General features: G+C 67.5%; 2 protein-coding genes across 11 annotated transcripts in view; one reads left to right on the top strand and one right to left on the bottom strand.

The window, feature by feature from the left end:
* Nucleotides 1–4,561, top strand: part of EMILIN2 (elastin microfibril interfacer 2) — a 30,744-nt gene extending 26,183 nt beyond the window's left edge. Inside the window, 1 exon segment of the mRNA XM_068166918.1 lies at nucleotides 179–4,561. Within this exon segment, the coding sequence (XP_068023019.1) occupies nucleotides 179–516 (338 nt within the window). The 3' untranslated portion in view covers nucleotides 517–4,561.
* Nucleotides 4,562–6,824: 2,263 nt separating this feature from the next.
* LPIN2 (lipin 2) overlaps nucleotides 6,825–26,537 on the bottom strand; it is a 42,102-nt gene continuing 22,389 nt past the window's right edge. For 4 of the 10 annotated variants that reach the window (XM_068166909.1, XM_068166908.1, XM_068166901.1 and 1 more), the window contains exons 6-20: nucleotides 25,572–25,695; nucleotides 24,510–24,837; nucleotides 24,209–24,308; nucleotides 23,081–23,292; nucleotides 21,219–21,312; nucleotides 20,706–20,775; nucleotides 19,576–19,665; nucleotides 18,613–18,695; nucleotides 14,572–14,716; nucleotides 13,112–13,278; nucleotides 11,937–12,023; nucleotides 10,876–11,028; nucleotides 9,153–9,267; nucleotides 8,942–9,045; nucleotides 6,825–8,053 (exon numbers count right to left, since the gene is read on the bottom strand). In XM_068166909.1, coding sequence (XP_068023010.1) covers nucleotides 7,909–8,053; nucleotides 8,942–9,045; nucleotides 9,153–9,267; nucleotides 10,876–11,028; nucleotides 11,937–12,023; nucleotides 13,112–13,278; nucleotides 14,572–14,716; nucleotides 18,613–18,695; nucleotides 19,576–19,665; nucleotides 20,706–20,775; nucleotides 21,219–21,312; nucleotides 23,081–23,292; nucleotides 24,209–24,308; nucleotides 24,510–24,837; nucleotides 25,572–25,695 — 2,017 coding nt within the window. In that variant the 3' untranslated portion in view covers nucleotides 6,825–7,908. Of the gene's footprint in view, nucleotides 8,054–8,941; nucleotides 9,046–9,152; nucleotides 9,268–10,710; nucleotides 11,029–11,936; nucleotides 12,024–13,111; nucleotides 13,279–14,571; nucleotides 14,717–18,612; nucleotides 18,696–19,575; nucleotides 19,666–20,705; nucleotides 20,776–21,218; nucleotides 21,313–23,080; nucleotides 23,293–24,208; nucleotides 24,309–24,509; nucleotides 24,838–25,571; nucleotides 25,696–26,537 lie in introns of those variants that run through there. The other 6 variants (XM_068166906.1, XM_068166903.1, XM_068166904.1 and 3 more) reach the window with 6 other exon arrangements.

Raw genomic sequence — 26,537 nt, 5'->3', positions numbered from 1 at the left:
CAGAGAGGTTGTGGAGTCTGCTGGTGTGGAGAGCTTCCAACCCCCCCTGGGCACTGTGCTGCTGGGCAGGGTGCTGGGGGGGCCCTGCTGGAGCAGGGGCTGGGCTGGGGCAGCTCAGAGGGCGGTGCGCGGGCGGTGGGCGCCGCGGGCGCGGGGCTCAGGCTGTGTCTCCCCGCAGGCATCTTCACCTGCCCGCTGGACGGCCGCTACCTGCTGACGGCGGTGCTGGCGCCGGAGCGCGGCGCGTTCGTGGAGGCTGTGCTGTCGGTGTCCAACCGCAGCGTGGCGCAGCTGCGCACCGACGGCTACCGCCGCGAGCTGCCCGAGCAGCGCCGCGCGCCCCCCGCGCCCCGCGCCTGCGGCGGCCCCGGCGCCTTCCAGCTGGTGCTGCGGCTGCGGGCGGGCGAGGAGGTCGGCGTGGTGCTGACCGGCGGCAGCCTGGCCTACGGCGGCAGCGACGACGTCTACTGCACCTTCAGCGCCGCGCTGCTCTACCCGGCCCCGCCGCGCCCCTAGGCACCCCTGCCCGCCGGCGCCCGGGGGAGGCGGCGGCAGGCGCGGACCCGACCCGGAGCGCGGATGTGCGCAGGCTGCAGGGGGACTCCGCTCACACCTGCCTGCGGAGCTCCTCTGCCCGCACTGCCTGCCGCTGCCGCTGCCGCTGCAGCCTGCAGAGCGCCTCCCGGAGCCCCGGGCTGCTCCTGGGGCTTGACGTGAGTCACACGGGGCGGAGGAGGTTGAATTGTCTGAGCTTGGGTAGGAAAAGGGAGATCTGGAGAAGGCTGAAAACATCTCAGCTGCTCCTGGTGCTGCTGGGGAATCTGCATCCCCCAGGAAGCTTTGGGCCTCTGTGGAGAGCAAAGCAGGGGTAAAGTGATGATGGAGGAAGAGCGTCTCCTTGGCCATTGCTGTCACCTCTGGGCTGGAGGACGTGGCAATGGAGGAGGGCAGCAAGGCTGGGGAAGGGTCTGGAGAGCAGGGCTGAGAGGAGCAGCTGGGGGAGCTGGGGGTGCTCAGCCTGGAGGAGGCTGAGGGGAGAGCTCATTGCTCTCTGCAGCTCCATGGAAGCAGGCTGGAGCCGGGGGGGGCTGGGCTGTGCTCCCGAGGAACAAGGGACAGGACAAGAGGAAGGAAATGGCCTGGAGAAGGGCAGCCCCAGAGGGGATCTGGGGCAGCTTTAGGTTGGACATCAGAAGAAAGTTCTGCCCTGAAAGGGTTCTCCAGGCCTGTCCCAGGCTGCCCAGGCAGGAGGCTGAATCCCCACCCCTGGAGGTGCTCCCCAGAGGCAGAGCTGTTGTGCTGAGGGCCATGGGGCAGCCCCAGCCTGGGCAGAGATAGAGGATGGTTGGAGTGGGTGAGCTTGGAGGACTTTGCCAGCCCAACCCACTCTTGACTCCAGGCTCTGCACCAGGCCCTTGCAGTCGGGCTCCTGCTGCTGTGCTTTGTGTGAGGCTTGGCTGTCAGGCTCTGCCCCTTGGGCTGCAGCAGCTCCCTTCAGCCAGCTGAGCCAGCAGCGGTCACTGCTCAGGGAGCCCTTCCTCACTGGGGTGACAGGAGGGATGTGCTGGTGGTGGCCTGGTGAGGGCTTTGCTGGCTGGAAACGCCCCAGCCATGCACTGCAGAGGGCAGGACCCCAGCTGGCTGCTGCAGCTGCTGGACCTTGAGCTGCTGAGCAGCCTGCCCCTGCTGCCTGCAGGGCTGGGCAGTGCCTTCTCCTCCAGGCCACAGCAGCTGGAGGCCAGGGGTGCTGGCTGCAGCCCTGCCCCCCTGAGGAGGGCACATGGAGACTTGGGCCTCGGTGGCTCTGTTGTGGAAGGGACACTCCCTACTCACTCCCTGTTTCCAGGAGGTGATCTGGGGCTGGCCCACAGCAAAGCAGCAGCTCCAGGAAGCTCAGCAGCTTCAGAGAGAAGCAGCAGAAAGAGCTGGGCCCAGAGGAACCTGAGGCAGCTTGGGTGGCACTGGGAGCAGAGGAAGGAAAGGGCCAGTGGAGCTTTAGCCCAGAACCCCAGCACAGGGGGATGGGAAGGGAGCTCTGGAGCTGCCCCAGCCCAGCCCTGCTCCAGCAGGGCCCCCCCAGCACCCTGCCCAGCAGCACAGTGCCCAGGGAGGGTTGGAAGCTCTCCGCACCAGCAAACTCCTCCTGCTCAGCTGCCACCTCCTGGCTGCCAGCCTGTGCCCCTTGCCCCTTGTTGCTGGGCACCACTCAGCAGAGCCTGGCCCCAGCCTCTTGCCCCCCACAGCTCCTTCAGCTCTTGCTGAGCATTGCTCAGCTGCCCTCTGGGGCTGCTCTGCTGCAGGCTCTCAGCCCCAGGGCTCTCAGCCTTTGCTGCTGCCAGAGCTGCTCCAGGCCCCTCAGCAGCTCTGCAGCCTCCCCTGGGCTCTGCCCAGCAGTTCCCTGTCCCTGTGTGCCTGGGGAGCTCAGCTCTGGCCCCAGCAGGGCAGAGCAGAGGGGCAGGAGAGCCTCCCCTGCCCTGCTGGCTGTTCCTCATGCAGCCAAACCCAGCTGGCTTTGAGGGGGCTGGGGGGTGTCTTATGGCACCTGACCCCAGGAATGAAGGTGCTGGTTCTGCTGCTGAGCAGAAGCCAGGAGCTGGCTCTGGAGCAGCTGAGGCCAGGGAGGCACAGGAGCCCTTCCCAGCAGGGTGAGGGTGGCCAGCCCAGCTCATTGTCCCTGCACTCTGCCCTGGCCCCATGGGGCAGGGGGTTCAGGGGGTGCTTGGTGTTCTCTGGCCTCAGGTCCCACAGCTTTGGGTGTCAGCAGTGAGGAGGCAGCAGGAAGGGTTCCTCTCTGCTGTCTCAGGTCACTTTCCTCCCCCACCTTGCTTGCAGCCACGATCTCCCCTCCTGCCCCACAGCTGGAGAGCAGCCCTCAGGCTCTCTCCCCCCTCAGGAGCAGGCCTTGGCCCCAGCCAGCTGTGACTCACTGCAGACTGTCAGGCCTTGCTGCCTGGCCTGGGGATGACTCATGGAGTCCAGCAGAGCACAGGGACACCTCCCTGGCAGCACAACCCTTCCCCTGCTGCCCTTTCCCCTCCGAGTGAGAGGCTTCCAGGGCTCAGCAGTGAGTGCTGGGGGCTGGAGCTGGAGGACTTTAACCCTGCAGAGTTCTCCCTCCAGAGCCCAGGTCTGCAGTGGGATGTGGCCTTCCACCAGCACCTCCTCCTCGTCCCCAGGAGCTGCTGCTCTGATGCCTGGAGACCTTGCAGCACTCCTGAAGCTGTCCCCCAGCAGGGGCTGAGGACTTTGTCCCCCAGCTCCAGCGGTGTGGTGACCAAAGCTGGCACTCAGGACAAGGACCTTCTGCCTCTGGAGGGACATGGAGCCTGCACTGCCCTTTGGGCTGTGAGCAGGACAGGAGGCCCAGGCTGCCCTGCTGAGGGAGGGCTCACAGAGCTGATGAGGTGAAGAGCACAGTGCTGCAGCGCCTGGCCCCAAAGCCAGGCTCAGGCTGGAGCAGCAGCTGGAGGAGGCTCCAGCACGGAAGAAACGAGAGCCCCCTTAAGCCATGGAGGAAGCAGTGAGCCTCTGCAGTGAGCAGCAGCAGGAGGAGGGGACAGCAGCGCTGGAAGGCCCAGGGCTGAGCGAGGAGGCAGAGCTGGTACCCAGGAGAGCCTCCCGGGCCGGGGGCACCGCGCTGCCTCCCGCCGAGCATCGCCCTGCTGGCCGCAGCGGGGGCTGGGCCCCCGGGGGTCCCTCCCAGCCCCCAGCGTGCTGTGAGCGCCTGCAGGGGACGAGGCCCGGACCGAGCTGCTCCGCCCCGCTGTGGCCAGGAGGTGGCGCTGCTCAGGCAGCCCCAGCCCGGGGCTGTGCCGGGGTCGGAGCCGGCAGCGCAGCAGCCCCGGGGCGACAGCTCCGTGCCCTCATGGGCAGCAGGACGGCTGCAGAGCGCTGCTGGCAGCCACGGACCCTGGGCAGGGTCCTGGAGGAGCTGTGGGGAAGGCAACGAAGCAGCACCCAAGGCAGGGCTGGCCCCAGGGCCCCCCCCAGAACTACCTCACTGCCACCACTGGCTGGGGGGAGAGGGTGCAGAGAGACTCCCACTGCCCCCCAGGGGCTGTGGGGCTTGGCTGTGGCCTCCCACCAGGCACCCTGGGCACCGAGCAAGCAGCCAGGCCCGAGGTGGTGAGAGTCAGGGCTGGAGGAGGCCCCAGGGAGGCAGAGGAGCACAAATGTCCCTCAGCAGCTCCAGAAGGTGCTGGGAAGGGCAGGCCCAGGGCTCCCAGCTGCCCCCAGATTCCCAGCAGGGTTGCCTCCCTTCCTGAGGGCCCACCACGAGGTTTGGCTGCTGGAGAGCTCCAGTCCTGCCCCAGCCCGCGAGGCTCTGGTGTGCAGCAGAACTGGGGGCAGCAGAGCCATGGCTCCAGCCAGCCCTGGGCACTGCTGGCTGCACAGAGGTCAGGCTGTCCCCAGGACCGCCTGGGGCTGTCTCCTGTCCTTCTGCCTGTGAGGAAAGGCCCTGCCCTGGTGGTGTTCAGCCAACCCCAGTGCCCCTCCGCGGGTGCCAGGGGCAGGGAGCTGTGCTGGACCCCAGCTGCAGAGGTGTCTGAATAAAGCCCTCCTGCTGAGTCCTGGCCTGGTGCTCTTGCTTCCCAGCAGCTCTGCAAGGGGGGCCTCTCCTCCCACAGCCCCATGCCCCCCTTCATGTGGTGTTCCCTGCTGCTGTGCAGGCTCTGAGGCACACCCAGGGTGGCTCCAGCTGCTCATGGAGAGCCCTGAGTGGTCTGGAGCAGAGCAGGCTGCCTCAGTGGGGAGGGACCCCCAGAGCTCACCTCTGGGCCGACCAGAAGGCTAAGGGGGTTGTGAGGGCACTGCCCAACCACCTCCTGGCCCCTGGTGGCCTCGGGGACATCAGCCACCTCCAGGGAGCCAGTTCCACAGGCTGAGCCCCCTCTAGGTAAGGAAGTGTTCTCTAGTGCCCAGCCTGAGCCTCCCCTGGTGGCCACAGCTCCACCGAGACAGGAGGAGGAACTTCTGAAGGCTGCCCAGGAGGCTCTGCCTGGAGAGCTTCCAGCCCCAGCTGGGTGTGTGCTGTCAGCTGCCCTGGCTGCTCCTGCTCTGGCAGGGCTGGAGCATCTCCAGGGTCCCTTCTGACCCTGCCTCTCAGGGAGCTCTTCCCAGGGGTTCCCTCACTGGGTCTGAGGGAGAGCTCAGCACCTCCCTCTTCACCTGGCTCAAGCAGCCCCAGCAGCTCCCCCCTGCCCCAGCTCAGCTGGGCACAGTGAGGCCACTTCTCATCCTACCATTTGCTCCTTGGGAGCAGAGCCCAACCCCCCTGGCTGCAGCCTCCTCTCAGGGAGCTGTAGAGAGCAAGGAGGTCTCCCTCAGCCTCCTCCAGACCCCCAGGTCCCTCAGCTGCTCCTCCCCAGCCCTGTTCTGCAGCCCCCTCCCCAGCCTGGTGCTGGATCCCAGCCCGGTTGCTGGATCCCAGCCCCAGCAGCCCCATTCCCAGCCCCAGCAGCCCCAGCAGCCCCAGCAGCCCCATTCCCAGGGCAGCAGCCCCATTCCCAGCCCCAGCAGCCCCATTCCCAGCTCTGCAGCCCCATTCCCAGCTCAGCAGCCCCATTCCCAGCCCCAGCAGCCCCATTCCCAGCTCTGCAGCCCCATTCCCAGCTCAGCAGCCCCATTCCCAGGGCAGCAGCCCCATTCCCAGCTCAGCAGCCCCATTCCCAGCTCTGCAGCCCCATTCCCAGCTCAGCAGCCCCATTCCCAGGGCAGCAGCCCCATTCCCAGCTCAGCAGCCCCATTCCCAGGGCAGCAGCCCCATTCCCAGCTCTGCAGCCCCATTCCCAGCTCAGCAGCCCCATTCCCAGCCCCAGCAGCCCCATTCCCAGCTCTGCAGCCCCATTCCCAGCCCCAGCAGCCCCATTCCCAGCTCTGCAGCCCCATTCCCAGCCCCAGCAGCCCCATTCCCAGCTCAGCAGCCCCATTCCCAGCCCCAGCAGCCCCATTCCCAGCTCTGCAGCCCCATTCCCAGCCCCAGCAGCCCCACTCCCAGCTCTGCAGCCCCATTCCCAGCCCCAGCAGCCCCATTCCCAGGGCAGCAGCCCCACTCCCAGCTCTGCAGCCCCACTCCCAGCCCCAGCAGCCCCATTCCCAGGGCAGCAGCCCCACTCCCAGCCCCAGCAGCCCCATTCCCAGCTCAGCAGCCCCATTCCCAGCCCCAGCAGCCCCATTCCCAGCTCTGCAGCCCCATTCCCAGCCCCAGCAGCCCCACTCCCAGCCCCAGCAGCCCCATTCCCAGCTCAGCAGCCCCATTCCCAGCTCAGCAGCCCCATTCCCAGGGCAGCAGCCCCACTCCCAGGGCAGCAGCCCCACTCCCAGCCCCAGCAGCCCCATTCCCAGCTCAGCAGCCCCATTCCCAGCTCAGCAGCCCCATTCCCAGCTCAGCAGCCCCATTCCCAGGGCAGCAGCCCCATTCCCAGCTCAGCAGCCCCATTCCCAGGGCAGCAGCCCCATTCCCAGCTCAGCAGCCCCATTCCCAGCCCCAGCAGCCCCACTCCCAGCCCCAGCAGCCCCATTCCCAGCCCCAGCAGCCCCATTCCCAGCTCAGCAGCCCCATTCCCAGGGCAGCAGCCCCATTCCCAGCCCCAGCAGCCCCATTCCCAGCCCCAGCAGCCCCATTCCCAGCTCAGCAGCCCCATTCCCAGCCCCAGCAGCCCCATTCCCAGCTCTGCAGCCCCATTCCCAGCTCAGCAGCCCCATTCCCAGCTCTGCAGCCCCATTCCCAGCCCCAGCAGCCCCATTCTCAGCTCTGCAGCCCCATTCCCAGCCCCAGCAGCAGGGCTCCCAGGGAGGAGCAGAGCAGTCAGAGCAGAGCAGGCTGGGTTGAAGTCTGTTTATTGTGAGCAGGCTGTTCTGAACATCACAAACATTGCAACTGCCCCTGGGTGGGCACCCACCTGGGGTGGCCCAGCCTCTGCTGTGCTCACAGCTCTGACCACCCCAGGGGGCCTGGGCTGCCCCAGCAGCCCCCAGCTCCACCAGACAGAAACAAAGCCAAGGGGTGAGGAGAGCTCTGCCGCCCTCCTGGGCCCCACCCAACCTGTGGCCGTGTGCCCTGCACGCTGGGGGTGCTGCAGACGTGCCCCAGCCTCCCCTGGGGCTCAGCACAGCTTCACTCTGCCCAGCAGGGGCAGGGAGGCAGCTGGGGGCCAGGCTGGGCTCCACAGCTCACTGGCACTGACGACCCCAGCCCCTGGCAGCCTCCCTGGGGGACGTGGGGAGAACAGGGGGGAAGGGGGGAGGAAAAGGAAAAGAGGACTAAAGAAACAGGGCAGAAGGACAGAAAGAGGGGGGAGGGAAAAGAGAGGAGAAAGGGAAAAGGAGAGAAAGAAGAGGGGGAGGAAGGAAGCAGCAGCCACAGCTTCTCCCCTGTGGGAGCTGGGCCCAAGGGCTGCTGCCCAGGGCCCTGCAGACCCTTCCCCAGCTGAGGGGCAGGCCACCAGCCATGCTCCTGGCCCCTGGGGTGCCAGCACAGCCCTGTGCCCGTGCCAGAGCTCCTCTGTGCAGTGGGGCAGGGGCTGGGTGGCTGCAGAGCCCTCCCAGCTGGAGCCCTGCACAGGGCAGAGCCCCCCAGGGGCAGCCTGGCCGTGGCTTGTGGTGCCCCTGGCGCCCCCGGCCCAGGGCCTCCAGTCCCAGAAGTGGCCTCAGCTGGCAGCTTCCAAGTGCCTTTGGCTCAGGTTCTGCTGCAGGGCACAGCCCCAGGGTGCCTGCAGGCAATGCAGAGCTCACCCCCAGGGTGCCAGCCCCAGCTCCAGCGCCTCGCAGCAGGGACGTGGAGCAGCCAGCCCACGGCCACCAGAGGTGGCTCAGCACCAGCAGGACTCCTGGGGCTAGGAGACAAAGCAGCTGCTGTGCTGACAGCATTCTGCATGGAGCTCCAGCAGCTGGGGCTGAGAAGCAGCTTCAGGCCAGGTCCTCCAAGCTGAGGGCAGGGAGAGGCTTCCTCCAGTAGCAGAAGGAGCTGAACTCGGGGCAGGGGAAGGCAGAGCTCTGCTCCTTGCTGAGCAGGGGGAAGAGATGCTCCACCAGCTCACTCAGCCTGTGGTACCTGCAGGAGACACCAGCACTCAGCAGGCTGCCCCTGCTCTGCTGCAGCACTGCAGCTCTGCTGCAGCACTGCAGCTCTGCTGCCTCCTGCCACCTCCCTTGGCTCTGGGAGGAGGTTCAGTCCAGTGCCCAGAGTCCTGCTCCTGTGTTGTGTGCCACAGAGGAGAACCTCAGGGAGCTCAGCTAGGACAAGAGCAGGCTTCTGGCCCTCTTGAGGAACTCCCTGCACAGCTCAGGGGGGACCTGCTGGGGAGCAGCTCCAAGGAGAGGAGCTGGGAGTGCTGGGGGACAGCAAGGTGCCCAGGAGCCAGCAGAGTGCCCTGGGGGCCAAGGAGGCCAAAGGTGTCCTGGGGGGCATGGAGAAGAGTGTGGCCAGCAGGGCAGGGGAGGCTCTCCTGCCCCTCTGCTCTGCACACAGCTGCAGTGCTGGGGCCAGCTCTGGGCTCCCCAGTCCCAGAGGGACAGAGAGCTGCTGGGGAGAGCCCAGGGGAGGCTGCAGAGCTGCTGAGGGGCCTGGAGCAGCTCTGGGAGCAGCAAAGGCTGAGAGCCCTGGGGCTGAGAGCCTGCAGCAGAGCAGCCCCAGAGGGGAGCTGAGCAATGCTCAGCAAGAGCTGAAGGAGCTGTGGGGGGCAAGAGGCTGGGGCCAGGCTCTGCTGAGTGGTGCCCAGGGCCAGGCCAAGGGGCAAGGGGCAGAGCCTGGCAGGCAGGAGGTGGCAGCTGAGCAGGAGGAGAAAGTGGTTTGGGGGGAGGCTGCTGGAGGCCTGGAGCAGGCTGCCCAGAGAGCTGCTGGGGGGGGCCCTGCTGGAGCAGGGCTTGGGCAGCTCCAGGGGTCCCTCCCCACCCCTCCATGCTGGGCCCCCCTGAGCCCCCAGCCCCCCCTGGCTCTTACGAGGACTTGTTGCCCTTGGTGCGCTCCTGGATCAGCTCCCCCTTGGGGTTCACAGTGAAGATCCTGCAGTCTGGGACCCCCACCTGCCTGTAGGCGTAGACATCCTGCAAGCAGAGGCCCTGCTGCACCACACAGCCTCAGCATGGCTCTGCCCCTCCCCTGCCGGCAGCTGCAGCCGCCCCTGCCTGCCCCGGGGGCGGCACTCACTCACGTTGGGCCTGTTGCCAAAGGCAGCATAGAAAGGCTGCTTGCTGGGGGCAAAGAGGTTCTTGATGTCGTTCAGACACTCCACCTTGAACTTCTCAGGCTTCTTCTCTATGACTTCCCTGGAAGCCAAGGGCAGCAGTCAGGCTCTGGGCCCCAGGAGACCCTGCTGCCCCCTTGCCTGCCGCTCCCAGTCCCCTCCCTGCCTGCTGCTGCAGTTCCACAGCACTGCTCAGGGGGCTCCCAGCCCACCCAGCTCTCCACCATCCCTGGGACCCTGCTGGTGAGGAGCCCCCAGCTGTGCAGCCACAGCTCACTGCCTGAGCTGCTTTGACTGTGGGTGACCACCTGAGTCAGCTGGGGGCAGCTCTGGAGCCTCCGAGGACAGAGACCTGCTCGGCAGGGCCAGAGGAGGCCTCGGCAGTGCTGGCAGGGCTGGAAGCTCTCTGCTGGGAGCCAGGGTGGGAGAGCTGGGGCTGTGCAGCCTGGAGAGAAAAAGGCTCCAGGGAGACCTCCTGGTGGCCTTTCAGTGCTGGCAGGGGCTGCAGGAGAGCTGGGGAGGGGCTGGCGGCAAAGGCATGGAGTGACAGGAGGAGGGGTGAGGGCTTCAGGCTGGCAGAAGGTGGACTGCCAGGAGCCAGGAGCAGGGAATCCCTCTGCAGGGGGTGGTGAAGCTCTGGGACAGGCTGCCTGGGGGAGCTGTGGAGGCTCCAAGCCTGGGGGTGAGCAGTGCCAGGCTGGCTGAGGCCAGTGGGAGGTGCCCTTAGCTGTGGCAGGGGGCAGGAGCTGGGTGCTCTGGAAGAGCTCTTCCAACACATCCCAGCCTGTGCCCAGGGAGTGCCCAGCAGCTTGTCCCACTCACTCCTGCCCTGCCAAAGGAGTGCAGAGGGCCTGCAGTGGCCTCAGGGGACACTGCTGTGCTGCTCAGCCATCAGCAGCTGCTCTCTCAAACCCTTTGCCACTGCTAGCTCTTCCCAGAGCCCAGGCAGCCTGTGGCTGCTCCAGAGGATCAGCTGAGCTGAAGCCCCTCAGGGGCACTCCCAGAGCCTTCGGAGCGATCCCTTCTCCCAGCCTGCCCTCTCCCCCCTCTAGCAGCAGTGCCCCACAGCCTGTGGAAGGCCAGCACAGGGCCCAGCACAGGGCCCAGCAGCAGGCAGCCAGGCCAGGCCAGCAGCAGGAGGCTGAGCCGGCACAGAGGGCTGGGGGCCCAGCAGAGAGGGAGCCCAGCGGGGCAGCTGGCAGGGGCTGCCAGGGCTGCTCCCATGCAAGGCTGGCAGGGGCTGCCAGGGCTGCTCCCGTGCAAGGCTGCCAGGGCTGCTCCCGTGCAAGGCTGCCAGGGCTGCTCCCGTGCAAGGCTGGCAGGGGCTGCCAGGGCTGCTCCTGTGCAAGGCTGCCAGGGCTGCTCCCGTGCAAGGCTGGCAGGGGCTGCCAGGGCTGCTCCTGTGCAAGGCTGGCAGGGCTGCTCCCGTGCAAGGCTGGCAGGGGCTGCCAGGGCTGCTCCTGTGCAAGGCTGGCAGGGCTGCTCCCGTGCAAGGCTGGCAGGGGCTGCCAGGGCTGCTCCTGTGCAAGGCTGGCAGGGGCTGCCAGGGCTGCTCCCAGTGCAAGGCTGGCAGGGGCTGCCAGGGCTGCTCCCATGCAAGGCTGGCAGGGGCTGCCAGGGCTGCTCCCAGTGCAAGGCTGGCAGGGGCTGCCAGGGCTGCTCGCGTGCAAGGCTGGCAGGGGCTGCTTACCTGTGCAGGGCAGAGAAGAGGCTGCTGGGGGAGAGCATGAGGGGGCCCCGGGGCAGGATGGTGCCTCTGTCATTGACCCAGTGCAGGTAGCCCCTGGTGATGTCTGCCATGCCGATGGCGCGCGCCGAGCAGTACAGGAACTTGTAGCCGTTCCTGGGGGACAGCAGCCGAGGGCACAGCGCGGCCTGGCACTGCCCAGCGCCCCCCACGCCCACAGCCAGCCTGAGGGGCGGGGCGGGGCAGGGTGGGGCAGGGCGGGGCAGGGGAGGGCAGGGCGGGGAGGGCAGGGGAGGGCAGGGCGGGGCAGGGGAGGGCAGGGCAGGGCGGGGCAGGGCGGGGCAGGGGAGGGCAGGGCGGGGAGGGCAGGGGAGGGCAGGGCGGGGAGGGCAGGGGAGGGCAGGGCGGGGCAGGGGAGGGCAGGGCAGGGCGGGGCAGGGTGGGGCGGGGCAGGGGAGGGAGGGCAGGGAGGGCAGGGCGGGGCAGGGAGGGAAGGGCAGGGCAGGGTGGGGTGGGGCAGGGGAGGGAGGGCAGGGCAGGGCGGGGCGGGCAGGGTGGGGCAGGGTGGGGCAGGGCTGGGCAGGGCGGGGCAGGGCAGGGAGGGGCAGGGCTGGGCAGGGCAGGGCAGGGAGGGCAGGGAGGGCAGGGCAGGGCAGGGGCTCAGCCAGGGCCGCCTCGGCCGGACCCAGGCAGGGACAGAGTGCTGGGGGCCAGGCCCCCCCGAGCTGCTCCTTGCTCAGGCCCTGGCACAGGCTGCCCCAGGGGGTGGTGCAGTGCCCAGCCCTGGGGGCACTCCAGAAACCTGTGGCCATGGCACTGTGGGGCATGGTTTGGTGCTGGGCTCCCCTTAGAGGCCTTTCCCCCCCAGGCAGCTCTGTGTCCTCTGCAGGCTGCTGGCAGCAGAGGGAAGGTTCCCCCAGCCCTCCCCCCGCAGGCTGTGGGGGTGCAGTGCACAGCTCTGTGCACAGGAGACCCCAAAGGCTTCCCTCTGCCCCCTCTGCCATGGGCACCTGGCCAGCCCCCCACCCCAGAGCCCCCTCCCTGCCCCACAGCCCCCCACTCACTCGTGGATGGAATGGTAGAGCTTGGCGATGCCCTGGTGGGTCCAGTCCTTGCCCAGCTGAGGGAGGATGTGGCCCAGAGCATCAGACCTGCAAACAGGGACAGCTGGGGCTAGGGCAGTGACCTCTGGAGGGCCAACAACCACTGGGCCTGTGGTGGAGGATGGGAGGTCACAGAAACCCCTCTGCAGGAGGCCCTCAAGACGTCAAGGAGCAGCAGCAGCTCCTCCAGGGAGGGCAGGAGGGGAGCCAGGCAGGCTGAGCAGATGGCACACTGCCACCTTCACCCTGCCCTGCTCAGAGGCCACCTCTGCTCTGCTGCCAGGCCAGGACACCCAACCACCCTGGGGGGCTCCATGACTGCTCTCAGCACTCTGCAGCTCACAGTCTCACCAGGCTTGGAAGAGACCTCAGAGCTCACCAGGTCCAACCTGTCACCACCATGGCTCCAAGGGCCACATCCAATCCCCTCCTGGACCCCCCCAGGGATGGGGCCTGCACCACCCCCCTGGGCAGCACAGAGCTCACAACCCCACTGCTGCTGCTGCTGCCCCACTGCCACCAAACCACCTCCCTCAGCCCCACATCCACCCAGCACTGAAACCCCCCCGGGGATGGGGCCTGCACCACCTCCCCAGGCAGCACCTCCCAGTGGCTGTGGCAGCTTTGGCTGCAAGCACAGCTTCACCTGCCTCCAGCTGGGCTGGGAGCTGAGTGTGGGGAGTTTGCTCTCCACAGACCCATGGGGTGGGCTGGGTGGGAAGGGAGCTGGAAGGTCACCGAGGTGCAGCCCAAAGCGCCCCGGAGCGCCCCGGGGCAGGGATGCCCTGCAGGGGGCCAGGCTGCCCCAGGCTGCCCCAGGCCCAGGCTGCCCCAGGCCCCAGGCTGCCCCAGGCCCAGGCTGCCCCAGGCTGCCCCAGGCTGCCCCAGGCTGCCCCAGGCCCAGGCTGCCCCAGGCTGCCCCAGGCTGCCCCAGGCCCAGGCTGCCCCAGGCTGCCCCAGGCTGCCCCAGGCCCAGGCTGCCCCAGGCTCCCCCAGGCTGCCCCAGGCCCAGGCTGCCCCAGGCTGCCCCAGGCCCCAGGCTGCCCCAGGCTGCCCCAGGCTGCCCCAGGCCCCAGCTGGCCTGCCACAGCCGCAGGGCTGGAGCAGTGCAGGCCCCGGGGCAGGGTGGTGCTCACTTGGTGATGGTGCCATCGATGTCCGAGATGATGACCTTGTCGTCCCAGTTCCAGAGGTAGATGGTGCCGGCGCAGCGGCAGGTGCCCTGGTACTGCGTGGTGATGCTGAAGACCACATCGTTGGGGCCCTCCCGGAGCCCCAGCTGAGCCTCGGGGCAGGGGAGGAGCTGCTCAGCACAGCATGCTCAGCACCACACCCCAGTGAGCTGCTGAGGAGCTCAGCACTGCCTCCCAGCACGGGGGGGAAGGGAGCTCAGCAGGAACCCCCCAGCCCAGCCCTGCTCCAGCAGGGCCCCCCCAGCACCCTGCCCAGCAGCACAGTGCCCAGGGGGGGGTTGGGAGCTCTCCACACCAGCAGACTCCACAACCTCTCTGGGCAGCCTGCTCCAGGCCTCCAGCAGCCTCCCCCCAAACCACTTTCTCCTCCTGCTCAGCTGCCACCTCCTGCCTGCCAGGCTCTGCCCCTTGCCCCTTGGCCTGGCCCTGGGCACCACTCAGCAGAGCCTGGCCCCAGCCTCCTGCCCCCCACAGCTCCTTCAGCTCTTGCTGAGCATTGCTCAGCTGCCCTCTGGGGCTGCTCTGCTGCAGGCTCTCAGCCCCAGGGCTCTCAGCCTGTGCTGCTGCCAGAGCTGCCCCAGGCCCCTCAGCAGCTCTGCAGCCTCCCCTGGGCTCTCCCCAGCAGCTCTCTGTCTCCCTGGGCCTGGGGAGCTCAGCACTGGCCCCAGCACTGCAGCTGGTGCCTCCCTAGGGCAGAGCAGAGGGGCAGGAGAACCTTCCTCCACATGCTGGCCACCCTCCATGCCCCCAGGCCCCCTCCTTCAGCTGGCTGAACAGGGCAGTGTGCTCTCAGTCTGCTCTCCTCAGCCTGGCCCTGTGCACCCTGAGGGTCTCCTCCTGTTCCCACCTGAGCTCAGCTCTTCTGAGCCACCCCAGGCCCTCAGAGGCCAACCAGAGCCTGGCACCTTCATCCTGACCCCCAGCCCTCAGCAGGTGAGACACTGCTCAGCTCCTCCTCACACACCCAGCAGCCCCAGGGCTCTCAGCCCTTCCTCACAGCAGAGCTCTTCCAGTCCCTCCTCCTCCTCACAGCCTCTCTTGGCCTCTCCCCAGCAGCTCTCTGTCTGCACTGAGCTGGGGACCCCAAGCTGGGCACAGCCTTGCAGGTGTGGGCAGGGCAGAGGGGCAGCAGCACCTCCCCAGGTGCCTGGGTGCAGCCTGCCCCTGGCCCCCAGGGGCTGAGTGCTGCCCACCAGCACTCCAAGGCCTGTCCCCATGGAGCTGGAGCAGCAGTCCTGCAGCCCCCTCAGCTCCCCCTTGGCCACAGCAGCATCCTCTGGGTGGTGCCTGCAGCCCCCCTGAAGGTGAGCACAGCTGGAGGCAGCAGCAGCACCAACCCCAAGGCAGGTCCATGCCAGGCAGAGAGAAGCCCTCAGCACCCCGGGGGGCAGGGGGGCACTCACTATTTGGTCTGAAGAGAGCCTGAGGGACTTCTTGTAGGATGGAGCATTCCCATGGGGGGAGTGTTCTGCTGGGGCAGGATCCAGCTTCAGGGATTCCTTCAGCTCCTGGCAGGCTTCATCACTGGAGGAGTCATCCTCTGGAGGCCTGGCAGGACAGCAGCCACAGCAAGCAGGTGAGGCAGCCCCCAGGAGGCACTGCACAGAGCCACAGCCCAGAGCTCACCTACTGCACCCCCCCTGCCATGGGACCCCTGCCCCCAGCCCAGGCTGCTCAGGGCCTCACCCAGCCTGGCCTGGAGTACCCCCAGGCAGGGGGCAGCCACAGCCTCCCTGGGCAGCCTGGGCCAGGCTCTCCCCAGCCTCACTCCCAAGGGTTTCTCCCTCCTCTCCACCCTCAGTCTCTCCTCTCCCAGCTCTAAGCCACTGTCCCTCAGCCTGGCACCCCCAGCCCTTGCCCAGAGTCCCTCCCCAGCTCTCCTGGAGCCCCTGCAGGGACTGCAAGGCTGCTCTGAGCTCTGCCTGCAGCCTCCTGCAGGCTGCACAGCCCCAGCTCTGCCAGCCTGGCCCCGTCCCAGCAGAGCCAAGAGGTCAGTTCCTGGCTCTGGGGCTGGTGCCATGGACAGGGCTTTGGCTCCTACAGTCACAGCCTGGTTTGCAAGGCACCAGGGCTGCAAACAACTCATGGGGTGCACTGTCCCGGGGGGGAAAGGCTCCTGGGGCAGGAGCTGGCAGGGCTCATTGACAGGGTTTAGACTGGATGGGAAGGGGAGGGGGGAAGGGGAAGGGGAAGGGGAAGGGGAAGGGGAAGGGGAAGGGGAAGGGGGAAGGGGAAGGGGAAGGGGAAGGGGAAGGGGAAGGGGAAGGGGAAGGAAGGGGTCAGCATCTCCTGCTGGGCTGTGCCAGGCAGAGGGCAGCTGAGCAGAGGGAGGGAGAGCTGGCTGCTGCCCTGAGGCAAGGCAGCTGCCCTGAGGCAAGGCAGCAGTGCTGCCCCAGGAGACTGTGTGGCAGCCAAGGGGGACTGGCAGCAGAGGAGGGCAGGGCCAGCCCAGCTGCAGTGCCTCTGTGCCAGTGCACACAGCCTGGCACTGTGCTGCTGGGGGCCAGGGCACAGTGGCTGCCACTGACAGGGGGGGGTGATTCCCATGGCTGGGGTGCAGGGACAGGCAGGGAAGGGGAGGAGGAGGTGCTGCCCTCTGTGTCCATAACCAGCTGGGAGCAGGGCAGCTCCCCCTGGGGGGGGCAGGAGGAGCTGGCTGAGGGTGGGTTGCAACCAAAGGCAGGACAGGGGAAGGAGATGCTGCTGTGGGGGTCTCCTACAGGCACCTGACAGCAGAGCCAAGCAGAGGAGGCCTCCACAGGCAAAGAGAAGCAGCTGCCAGGTCACAGGCCCTGGTCCTCATGGGGGATTTCAGCCACCCTGGCATCTGCTGGAGGGACAACACAGCCAGGCACCAGCAACCCAGGATGGTCCTGGCTGGCAGCTGACACCAAGCTGTGTGGTGCAGCAGACAGCTGGAGGGAAGGGATCCATCCAGAGGGACCTGGGCAGGCTGGAGAGGTGGGCACAAGCCAACCTCAGGAGGGTCAACAAGACCAAGGGCAGGGTCCTGCAGCTGGGTGGAGGCAATCCCAGGCACAAATGCAGGCTGGGCAGGGACTGGCTGGAAAGCAGCCCTGAGGAGAGAGCCTTGGGGGTGCTGGGGGAGGAGAAGCTCACCAGGAGCTCTCAGTGTGCACTTGCAGCCCAGAAAGCCAACCAGAGCCTGGGCTGCAGCAGGAGAAGTGTGGCCAGCAGGGCAAGGGAGGTGATTCTCTCCCTCTGCTCAGCTCTGGGGAGACCCCACCTGGAGTCCTGCCTCCAGTTCTGGAGCCCCTATGGCAAGAGGGATCTGGAGGTGCTGGAAGGTGTCCAGAGCAGGGCCAGGAGGATGAGCAGAGGGCTGGAGCTGCTCTGCTGTGAGGACAGACTGAAGGAGTTGGGGCTGTTCAGTCTGCAGAAGAGAAGGCTCCCAGGTGACCTCATTGTGGCCTTCCAGGATCTGAAGGGGGCTCCAGGAAGGCTGGGGAGGGACTGCTCAGGATCTCAGGCAGTGATAGGACTAGGGGGAATGGAATGAAGCTGGAGGTGGGGAGATTGAGGCTGGAGGTGAGGAGGAAGTTCTTCCCCATGAGAGTGGTGAAGCCCTGGAATGGGTTGTGCAGGGAGGTGGTTGGGGCCCTGTCCCTGGAGGTGTTTAAGCCCAGGCTGGATGAGGCTCTGGCCAGGCTGATCTAGTGTGGGGTGTCCCTGCCCATGGCAGGGGGGTTGGAGCTGGATGCTCCTTGTGGTCCCTTCCAGCCCTGACTGATTCTGTGATCCCTTTGATCACCTCCTCTGGAGCCTCTCCAGCAGCTCCAGGTCCTCCCTGTGCTGGGGGCCCAGGGCTGGAGGCAGTGCTGCAGGTGGGGGCTGAGCAGAGCAGAGCAGAGGGCAGAATCCCCTCCCTGTGCTGCTCTCTCCCTGCTCTGGCTGCAGCTCAGCACCCAGCTGGCTCTGGGCTGCCAGGGGCCAAGGCCAAGCCCTGCCTGCCCAGCCCAGAGGCTTTCCCCCTGGCAGAGCTGCAGCAGGGGGAGGGCCCAGCAGATCTCATCTCTGGGCCTCTGCACAGCCCTGGGCACAGCCCTGGGCACAGCCCTGGGCACAGCCCCCAGCAGGCCTCCTCTCTGGGCTGGAGGTGCAGGGGGGAAGGCATGGCTTGGGTGATGGCACTCAGAGGTCAGTGGCTCCATGTCCAGGTGGAGCTGGGGGACAAGGGGAGTCCCTCAGGGGTCTGTGCTGGCCCCAGTGCTGTTCAGTCTCCTCAGTGCCAGAGACTCTGAGCCTGAGGCCCCCTCAGCAGCTCTGGAGGTGACACCCAGCTGAGTGGTGCTGGTGGTAAGGCTGCAGGGTGGCTAGAGCCAGCCAGAGGCAGCTGGGCAGCTGCAGGGTGGCTGGGGAGAGGCCCAGGAGGTGCAGTAAGGCAAAGTGCAAGGTCCTGCACCCAGGTCACCTGGGTACCAGCCCAGGCTGGGGGTGAGCAGACTGAGAGCACCCCCAAAGAGAAGGGTTTGGGGTGCTGGGGGTGCTGGGGGGGAGAAGGCTGCAGGGAGAGCTCAGAGCTGCACTGCAATACCTGCAGGGGAGCTGCAGGCAGGCTGGGGAGGGACTGCTCAGGAGGGGCTGTGGGGACAGGAGGAGGGGCAGGGGGTTGGGAGTGGAGCAGGGCAGGGTCAGGTTGGACATCAGGAGGAAGCTCTGCAGAGGGAGGCTGGGGAGGGCACTGGCACAGGCTGCCCAGGGAGGGGTTGAGGCTCCATCCCTGCAGCCACCCAGGCTCTGCCTGGCTGTGTCCCTGGGCAGCCTGCTCTGGCTGGAGCTGTCCCCTGTGCCTGCAGGGGCTTGGCCTGGGTGCCCTTGGAGGCTCCCTGCCAGCCCCATGGAGTCTCAATGCTCCTAAAGGCCTCTCCCAGGCCAAGCAATTCCCTGCCAGCTGTGCCAGGGCTGCAGGGGTAAGAGGAAGAGGCTGCAGGGCATCAGTGCAGGGGGCTGCAGCCCCACACTTGTGCCTTGCTGTGCTGAACACATCCTGGGGCCCCTTCAGTGGCTCAGAGGAAGCTCTCCCAGCAGAGCCCAACTGCCCCTCCAGCAGGAAAGCAACAGGAAGGGGCAGGGGGGAGAGAAGCAGGGGCAGGGCAGGGGCAGGGGCAGGGGCAGGGGCAGGGGCAGGGCAGGGGCAGGGGCAGGGCAGGGCAGGGCAGGGCAGGGCAGGGCAGGGGCAGGGCAGGGGCAGGGGCAGGGGCAGGGGCAGGGCAGGGGCAGGGGCAGGGCAGGGCAGGGCAGGGCAGGGCAGGGCAGGGGCAGGGCAGGGGCAGGGCAGGGCAGGGGCAGGGGCAGGGGCAGGGCAGGGGCAGGAGTAGAGCTCAGGCAGGAGCAGGGCTGGGGCAGGGGCAGGGGCAGGGCAGAGCTCAGGCAGGGGCAGGGCAGGGGCAGCAGAGGGTTGCTGCCTTCCCAGCAGCACAGACCTGCTTGTGACTTGCTCCTGGACAGCTGCTGGCAGCTGGCTGGCTCTCTGGCTCTCACTCTTCCCCTCTTTGGCCTCTGGGACCTGCAGCAGCAGCACAATACCCAGCAGGGGTTTTAAAGCCCTGTCACTGCCCCAGCTGAGCCCCCAGCCGAGCCCCCAGCCCACCCTCCAGCCATCAGGAAGCTCCTTCCCTCCTCAGCCCCATGCAGAGGATGTCTCTGATCCTCATCACACCCCCAAGCAGGGCCTGGCTGCCCCAGGCTGAGAGCTGGGAGCTTGGCACCAGGAAGGGACCTGGGAAGGAGCTGGCAGCCTCTGGCCTTACAAAGCTCACTCCTGAGGTTTAGAAGCTGAGCTTGGTCTAGAAGGGCTGAGCAGAGCAGCACAGCTTCTGCCTCCTGCTCTGGCAGCCAGGCCTGAAACATGCTGAGGAGCTCTGAGAGCTGAGGAGGAGCTGAGAGCTGAGGAGGAGCTGAGAGCTGAGGAGGAGCTGCTCACAGGAGACCTGACTGCAGCAGCTTAGAAACATCTGTGGGAGTCAGGCCCAGATGGAGAGAAGCAGCTGCAGCCCTCAGCAGCTCCCAGCCAGGGCCTCAGGGATGCCAGAGCAGCTCCCAGGGAGGCCAGAGCAGCTCCCAGGGAGGCCAGAGCAGCTCCCAGGGAGGCCAGGGCATGGGGTTAGCTGTTTGGGTGGGTTGGACTGGCTGATGGGTTGGACAGGATGATCTTGAAGGTCTCTTCCAGCCTGGTTTGGTTCATTCTATTCTAAATGGTTGACTCTAAATAAAGCAGCTCCCAGGGGTGCCAGGGCAGTTGCCAGCCAGGCCCTCAGGGGTGCCAGGGCAGCACTGAGGTGCTGCTGGCAGATGGCAGCTTTCCACTTGGCAGAGCTGGGGCAGGGCAGCCCCAGGGCAGGGCAGCCCCAGGGCAGGGCAGCCCCAGGGCAGGGGGCCCGCGGTACCTGCTTGGTCATGCTCTCCCTCTTGCGCCAGAACCACCACCCTCCTGACTTCTTTGGCATCTTCTCCTTCACCCAGGACTCAATAGTGGCCTGCAAAGGGAGGGGGGGGTGCATTGGCATGAGGGGAAGCAGCAGAGCCCTGCCCCCCCTGCCCTGCTCAGCCCCCTGCAAGGCTGGGCTCAGCCCCCTCTGCCCTGCTCAGCACCCCTGCAGGGCTGGGCTCAGCCCCCCCTGCCCTGCTCAGCCCCCTGCAAGGCTGGGCTCAGCCCCCCCTGCCCTGCTCAGCCCCCTGCAGGGCTGGGCTCAGCCCCCTCTGCCCTGCTCAGCCCCCTGCAGGGCTGGGCTCAGCCCCCCCTGCCCTGCTCAGCCCCCCCTGCCCTGCTCAGCCCCCCCTGCCCTGCTCAGCCCCCTCTGCCCTGCTCAGCCCCCTCTGCCCTGCTCAGCCCCCTGCAGGGCTGGGCTCAGCTCCCCCTGCCCTGCTCAGCCCCCTGCAGGGCTGGGCTCAGCTCTGGAGCCCTCAGCAGAGCCACAGCAGTGCTGGGCTGGCTGCAAGCCCTCTGCTGAAGGCCAGGCTGAAGCCTGGGGCTGTGCAGCCTGCAGAGGAGGCAGCTCCAGGGAGACCTTCTGGGGGCCTTGCAGTGCTGGAAGGGACTAAGGAGAGCTGGGCAGGGGCCTGTGGCAAAGGCAGGGAGGGACAGGAGCAGCAGTGGTGCCTCTGGGCTGGCAGAGGCTGGACTGGGATGAGAGAAGAGGAGGAAGCTCCTGCCCAAGGGGTGTGAGGCCCTGGGACAGGCTGCCTGGAGGAGCTGTGCAGGAGCTGTGCAGGAGCTGTGCAGGAGCTGCTCCAGGGCAGGCTGCAAGAGGCCTGCAGCAAGAAGCCAGTGGGAGGTGGCCTGGCCTTGGGCAGGCAGTGGGAGCTGGATGGGCTTGGAGCTGCTTCCCAACCCCAGCCCTCTCTGCAGCCCCACAGCTGTGTGCCCCAGAGCTGTGTGCTGCCAGCCCCACAGCTGTGTGCTCAGCCCCAGAGCTGTGTGCCCCAGCCCCAGAGCTGTGTGCTCAGCCCCACAGCTGTGTGCTCAGCCCCACAGCTGTGTGCTCAGCCCCACAGCTGTGTGCTCAGCCCTGCTCACCTTGGGCAGACTCTTCTGGAAGACCTGCAGGCTGAGGATCATTGGAGCAGCCAGGGCCCAGTTGTAATACCTGGTGTGACACAGGACAGGTTACCCACACACAGCCTGCCTGGGGGCAGCAGCTGCCAGCTGCCTTCTCCTGAGGGCAGCACCTGCTGGGTGCCAGCCAGGGAGCTGAGGGTGCTGTGTGGGCAGGGCTGGGCCCAGGCTGCCCCTCAGCAGCTGCCAGCCAGGGAGCTGAGGGTGCTGTGTGGGCAGGGCTGGGCCCAGGCTGCCCCTCAGCAGAGGCACTGTGCACACCTGGCACCACTGGCACCCATCCAGACACGAACACTCTTGGTGTGCTGTCAGCACCAACAGCTCAGCACCCCTTGTACCCCCTGAGCAATCCTCACCTGAGCTGAGTGGACACTTCAGCCCCCAGCTGCTTGCCTGTGAGCAGCAGAGCCCTCAGGCCCCAGGGCAGTGGTGAGTGAGGGCCCTGGGCTGGCTGGCTGCAGGGGCAGCCCTCACCTGTTGTAGATCTTTATCACCAGGTTGGGGCTGTCTATGAGCCCAGGGTTCTCAGCAAACTCCTGGTAAGTGATGATGTGCTCCAGGAACTTCTCTGCAACAGAAGCAGATTGGAGCTGGAGCTGGAGAGGGAGAGCCCCAAGAGTCCCAGGCTGGCTCAGGGTGGAAGGCAGCTGAGAGCTCACCCACCCCAACCTCCCCACCACAGGCAGGGACACCTCTCAGCTAGGCTCAGCTGCTCAGGGCCTCAGGCTGCTTCCCAAGCTGTGCTGACTGGCTTCTCTCCAGGGGAATGGAGAGCTCAGAGCCTTTGCTGACCTCTCAGCCTTCCAGGAGGTCTTCAGGCTCCAGGGAGACCTCCTGGTGGCCTTTCAGTGCTGGCAGGGGCTGCAGGAGAGCTGGGGAGGGGCTGGTGGCAAAGGCATGGAGTGACAGGAGGAGGGGTGAGGGCTTCAGGCTGGCAGAAGGTGGACTGCCAGGAGCCAGGAGCAGGGAATCCCTCTGCAGGGGGTGGTGAAGCTCTGGGACAGGCTGCCTGGGGGAGCTGTGGAGGCTCTAAGCCTGGGGGTGAGCAGTGCCAGGCTGGCTGAGGCCAGTGGGAGGTGCCCTTAGCTGTGGCAGGGGGCAGGAGCTGGCTGCTCTGGAAGAGCTCTTCCAACACATCCCAGCCTGTGCCCAGGGAGTGCCCAGCAGCTTGTCCCACTCACTCCTGCCCTGCCAAAGGAGTGCAGAGGGCCTGCAGTGGCCTCAGGGGACACTGCTGTGCTGCTCAGCCATCAGCAGCTGCTCTCTCAAACCCTTTGCCACTGCTAGCTCTTCCCAGAGCCCAGGCAGCCTGTGGCTTCCAACTGGCAGGAGCTGGGCTGAGGTGAGGCAGGAGGAGGAAATCCTTCTCCAGGGGCTGAGGCACTGGGCCAGGCTGCCCAGGAAAGCTGTGGAGGCTCCAAGCCTCTGGCTGCTCAAAGCCAATCTGGATGTGGCCTGGAGCAAGGACTCTGGTAAGAGATGTCCCTGGCCACGGCAGGGGCTGGGAGTGGATGCTCTGGAAGGTTCCTTCCAGCCCAGCTCAGTCTGCTCCCGTGCTCAGGAGCAGCTCCTGGCAGCTCCCTCACACATCTCAGAGCACTCAGAGATGGAGCAGCAGCTGCAGACCTCAAGGCCAGACTGAGGCCAGGGGAGGCACAGCAGAGAGCTGCCTGGCACAGGGGGGAAGCTGCCTGAGGGCTCAAACACTGAAGCGGCAGAGAGCTGCAGGGCAGGGGCAGGGAATCACAAAGGGAAGAGAGCTGTGCAGGGCAAGCGAGCAGCAGGGAGCTGGCAGGGCTGCAGGGGCCCCAGGGACACCAAGCTGCCCAGGGGGCACCAAGCTGCCCAGAGGGCACCAGAGCTGCAGGCTGCAGGGGCCCCAGGGACACCAAGCTGCCCAGGGGGCACCAAGCTGCCCAGGGGGCACCAGAGCTGCAGGCTGCAGGGCAGGCTCCGCTGCCGGCCTGCTTAGGAGGGAGCAGGGCAGCCCCCAGGGCGTGGGGCAGGGCAGGGCTGGGCAGGGCAGGGCAGGGCAGGGCAGGGTTGGGCTGGGCTGGGCAGGGCAGGGCAGGGCAGGGCAGAGCAGGGCAGGGCAGGGCAGGGTTGGGCTGGGCTGGGCAGGGCAGGGCAGGGCAGGGCAGGGCAGGGCTGGGCAGGGCAGGGCAGGGTTGGGCTGGGCTGGGCTGGGCTGGGCAGGGCAGGGCAGGGCAGGGCAGGGCAGGGCTGGGCAGGGCAGGGCAGGGCAGGGCAGGGCTGGGCAGGGCAGGGCAGGGCAGGGCTGGGCAGGGTTGGGCTGGGCTGGGCAGGGCAGGGCCGGGCAGGACAGCGCCACCTACCGTGGGAGATCTGCCCCTGCTCGCCGAAGCCGCCGCAGAGGGACAGGGTGACGTCGGGCAGGTCCAGGGCCGAGTCCGACAGACACTCGGTGCCGCTGTCCGCGGCCGCGCTGCCCACGGACTGCGGGGACTGCCAGCCCGGCCCCGCCTCCGGCTCCGCCTCCGGCCCCGCCTCCGGCCCCGCCTCCGCCTCTGGCTCCGCCTCCGGCTCGCTGCGACCCCACGGCGCGGGGAGGGCACAGAGGGGAGGGGCACAGGGGGGAGGGGCACAGGGGGGAGGGGCACAGGGGGGAGGGGCACAGGGGGGAAGGGGCACAGGGGGGAAGGGGCACAGGGGGAAGGGGGCACAGGGGGAAGGGGCACAGAGGGGAGGGCACAGAGGGGAGGGGCACAGGGGGGAGGGGCACAGGGGGGAAGGGGGCACAGGGGGGAAGGGGGCACAGGGGGAAGGGGCACAGAGGGGAGGGCACAGAGGGGAGGGGCACAGAGGGGAGGGCACAGGGGGGAGGGGCACAGAGGGGAGGGGCACAGAGGGGAAGGGGGCACAGAGGGGAAGGGGGCACAGAGGGGAGGGGCACAGAGGGGAGGGGGGCACAGAGGGGAGGGGCACAGAGGGGAAGGGCACAGAGGGGAAAGGCAAGGGGGGCACAGACAGAGGAGAGGGCACATGGGCCAGGAGGGGTCAGAGCCTGCTGTGTCCCTCCTGCACCCCCCTTGCTGCAGCCCTGCTCTGAAGCCCCTTGGCCACCACTGCTGTATGTCTGCAGAGAGCAGGTCAGACCCCCCCAGACACAGCCCAGCCCCCTCCAGCTCCCCCCACCCCCAGCTGCTCCTCTCCTGCCTGCAGCAGAGGTGGATTTGCAGCAGGCTGGCTGGGCCCTGAGCAGCCTGCCCCAGCTGCCCTTGTCCCTGCAGAGGGCCTTGAGAGCTCCCTTCCCACCCAGCCCCCTCTGATCCCACAGCAGAGGGCAGCTGCCCAGAGGCTGCAGGCTAAGCCTGCTCTCCTGGGCAGAAGACAGAGGCTGCACCAGGCCCTGAGCTCCCCCCCCGGTGTGATCAGCACCAGGCTTCCCCAGGGCCACCAGGATGGATGCTCCACCAAAGCCCAGAGCCAGAGCCCCCAGTTACCTCTTGGGGAAGTAGAGGGCTGCAACCTCGGGCTCCAAGGCCTTCAAGTCCTCCAGGTAGATGCCATCAGGCCCTTGGTGCTGGCTGCGCTTGTGCATGCCTGTGGGGCTCAGCAAGAGCACCAAGCTGCAGCTGCACTGCCTGCTGGGGAGGGCCCAGGCTGGCCTGCAGCAGCCAGCAGCCAGCAGCCAGCAGCCAGCACTTGGGCTGCAGCCTCAGGCAGAGCAGGCTGCAGAGGGCCACCCCCAGGCCTGCCCTGTGGCCTCAGAGCTGGCAGGTGCCCCTGAGCTGCAGGACTCACCTCTCTCACCTCTCTTCTTGGAAGGAGAGTCAGCCTTGGCTGGGGGCTTGGCCTCGGGCACAGGCTCCCCCAGGAGCCTGGAGCACTGCTCTGGATCCAGGGGCAGGGGAGCCTGGGGCTCTGTGATGTGAGCAGGAGGCTCCTTCACCTCCAGCTGCTGCAGCAGAGGGTGGGATCTGGGCTCAGGCTTCAGCACTGTGCAGACAGACTCCTTCACATCATCCTCATCCTCCACTTCATCAGAGCTGAGGATCACCCTGAAGTGAGTCTTCTCTGAGGGGGTGATGGTGGCTGTCTGGGGGTGCTCCACTTTCTCTTTCTTGCTGATCTGAAAAGCAAAGCCCTGCTCAGGCCTCCAGAGCCCCAGCAGGGGGGTGGGCAGGGCAGGCACCCCTGGAGATCCCCCAGTGCAAGGCCTGCCAGAGCAGGGGCCCCAGGGCAGGGCACACAGGAACACATCCAGGGGGAGTTGGAAGCTCTCCACACCAGCAGACTCCACAACCTCTCTGGGCAGCCTGCCCCAGGCCCCCAGCAGCCTCCCCCCAAACCACTTTCTCCTCCTGCTGAGGTGGAACCTCCTGGGCTGCAGCTTGTACTGGTGTCAGCACCCAGCCTGTTCTGGTGGTACAAGTCCTGGCCCCAAGTGCACTGCCAGGAGGGCTGAACTGGATTGTCTTCAACCTCCCCCCAGCCCAGCTTGTTCAAGGGCTTGTCCAGCCTGGCCTTGAGCACCTCCAGGGAGGGCCATGCAGAGCCTCCCTGGGCAGCCTGTGCCAGGCCCTCCACCCTCCCTGCCAAGAATTCCTTTCCAAAGGAGCCAGGACAGCCCAGGATGAAGAGAAGTCCTCTCTAAAGCTGCCTTCTGCAGCCCTGCCTGGCAGAGCCAGGCTCCAGCTGCCCCCTGCCTGCAGTACCCACTGCAGCCAGCAGGAGGAGCTGCCCCCTGCCTGCAGTACCCACGGCAGCCAGCAGGAGGAGCTGCCCCCTGCCGCCGCGCCCTGCGCCGCCGCCCCCGGGGCGCCTGAGCCCTGCGCCGGGCCCGGGCCGGGGCCCTGCCCTTACCTTGGTGGCCTCCGGGAAGCCTCCCCAGGTCCACTCCATGTGGGACTCTGCGCGCAGCAGGCTCTCAGCAGGCTTCACCTCCAGCTCGGAGTCGCTCCTGGGGCAGGCAGCCTCGGAGAAAGGGCTGAGCAGAGGCAGGGAGCAGAGGGGGAGACAAGGCTGCAGCGCTGCAGGTGCAGTGGCGGTGCTGCAGGGGGGGAGCTCCTGCAGCCTGGCAGAGCCTGGACTCTCAGGGGGTGGCACAGGGCCCAGCAGGGCTGGCAGGGATTAGCCTGACCCCCAAATCCCATCAGAGGGCTCCCCAGTGACCCCGCTGAGCTGCCCTGCAGCCCCCAGCCCCCTGCTGCTCAGCTGAGGCTCAGCTCAGGGGGGCAGACACCCACCCCCGGGGGATGTCCTCTCGCAGCAGAGCCCTGCAGACCTCACAGCTGCACCACCAGCTCCTGGGCAGGGCAAGCATGGGCTGGGGGAATGCTGTCCCCAGCAGGAGGAGGACACAGAGCTGGGGGAGTGAGTCCAGAGGGCTGCCACAGAGACAGGCCAAGGGCTGGAGCAGCTCTGCTGGGGGTGCCCAGCCTGGAGGGGAGGAGGCAGCTGAGGGGAGGCCTCCTTGCTCTCTGCAGCCCCCTGAGAGGAGGCCAGAGCCAGGGGGGGGTGGGCTCCTCTCCAAAGTGACAGGACAGGAGGAAAGAGCCTGAAGCTGCCCCAGCAGAGCTGCAGTTTCCCTGGGAGAAGCAGCCCCAAGGAGCCTGCTGATGCCCCAAGGAGCCTGCTGATGCCCCCAGGAGCCTGCTGATGCCCCCAGGCTGCAGGCCAGGAGGGGGATGGAGCCCAGCTCCACAGCCAGCCTGCCACTCCATGCTGCTGCACCCTCAGAATGGCCAGCAGCCCGTGGCACAGCTGGCCTGGTGGCACCAACCACCCCACCCCAGGGGCCTCAGGGCCAAGGCAGTGACTGCTCCCCAG

The sequence above is a fragment of the Melanerpes formicivorus genome, unplaced genomic scaffold (genome assembly GCF_026170545.1).
Source record: "Melanerpes formicivorus ecotype bairdi unplaced genomic scaffold, bMelFor1.0.p_v2 SCAF_111, whole genome shotgun sequence".
NCBI lineage: Eukaryota > Metazoa > Chordata > Aves > Piciformes > Picidae > Melanerpes > Melanerpes formicivorus.
This window is presented reverse-complemented; position numbering and strand designations above follow the sequence as displayed.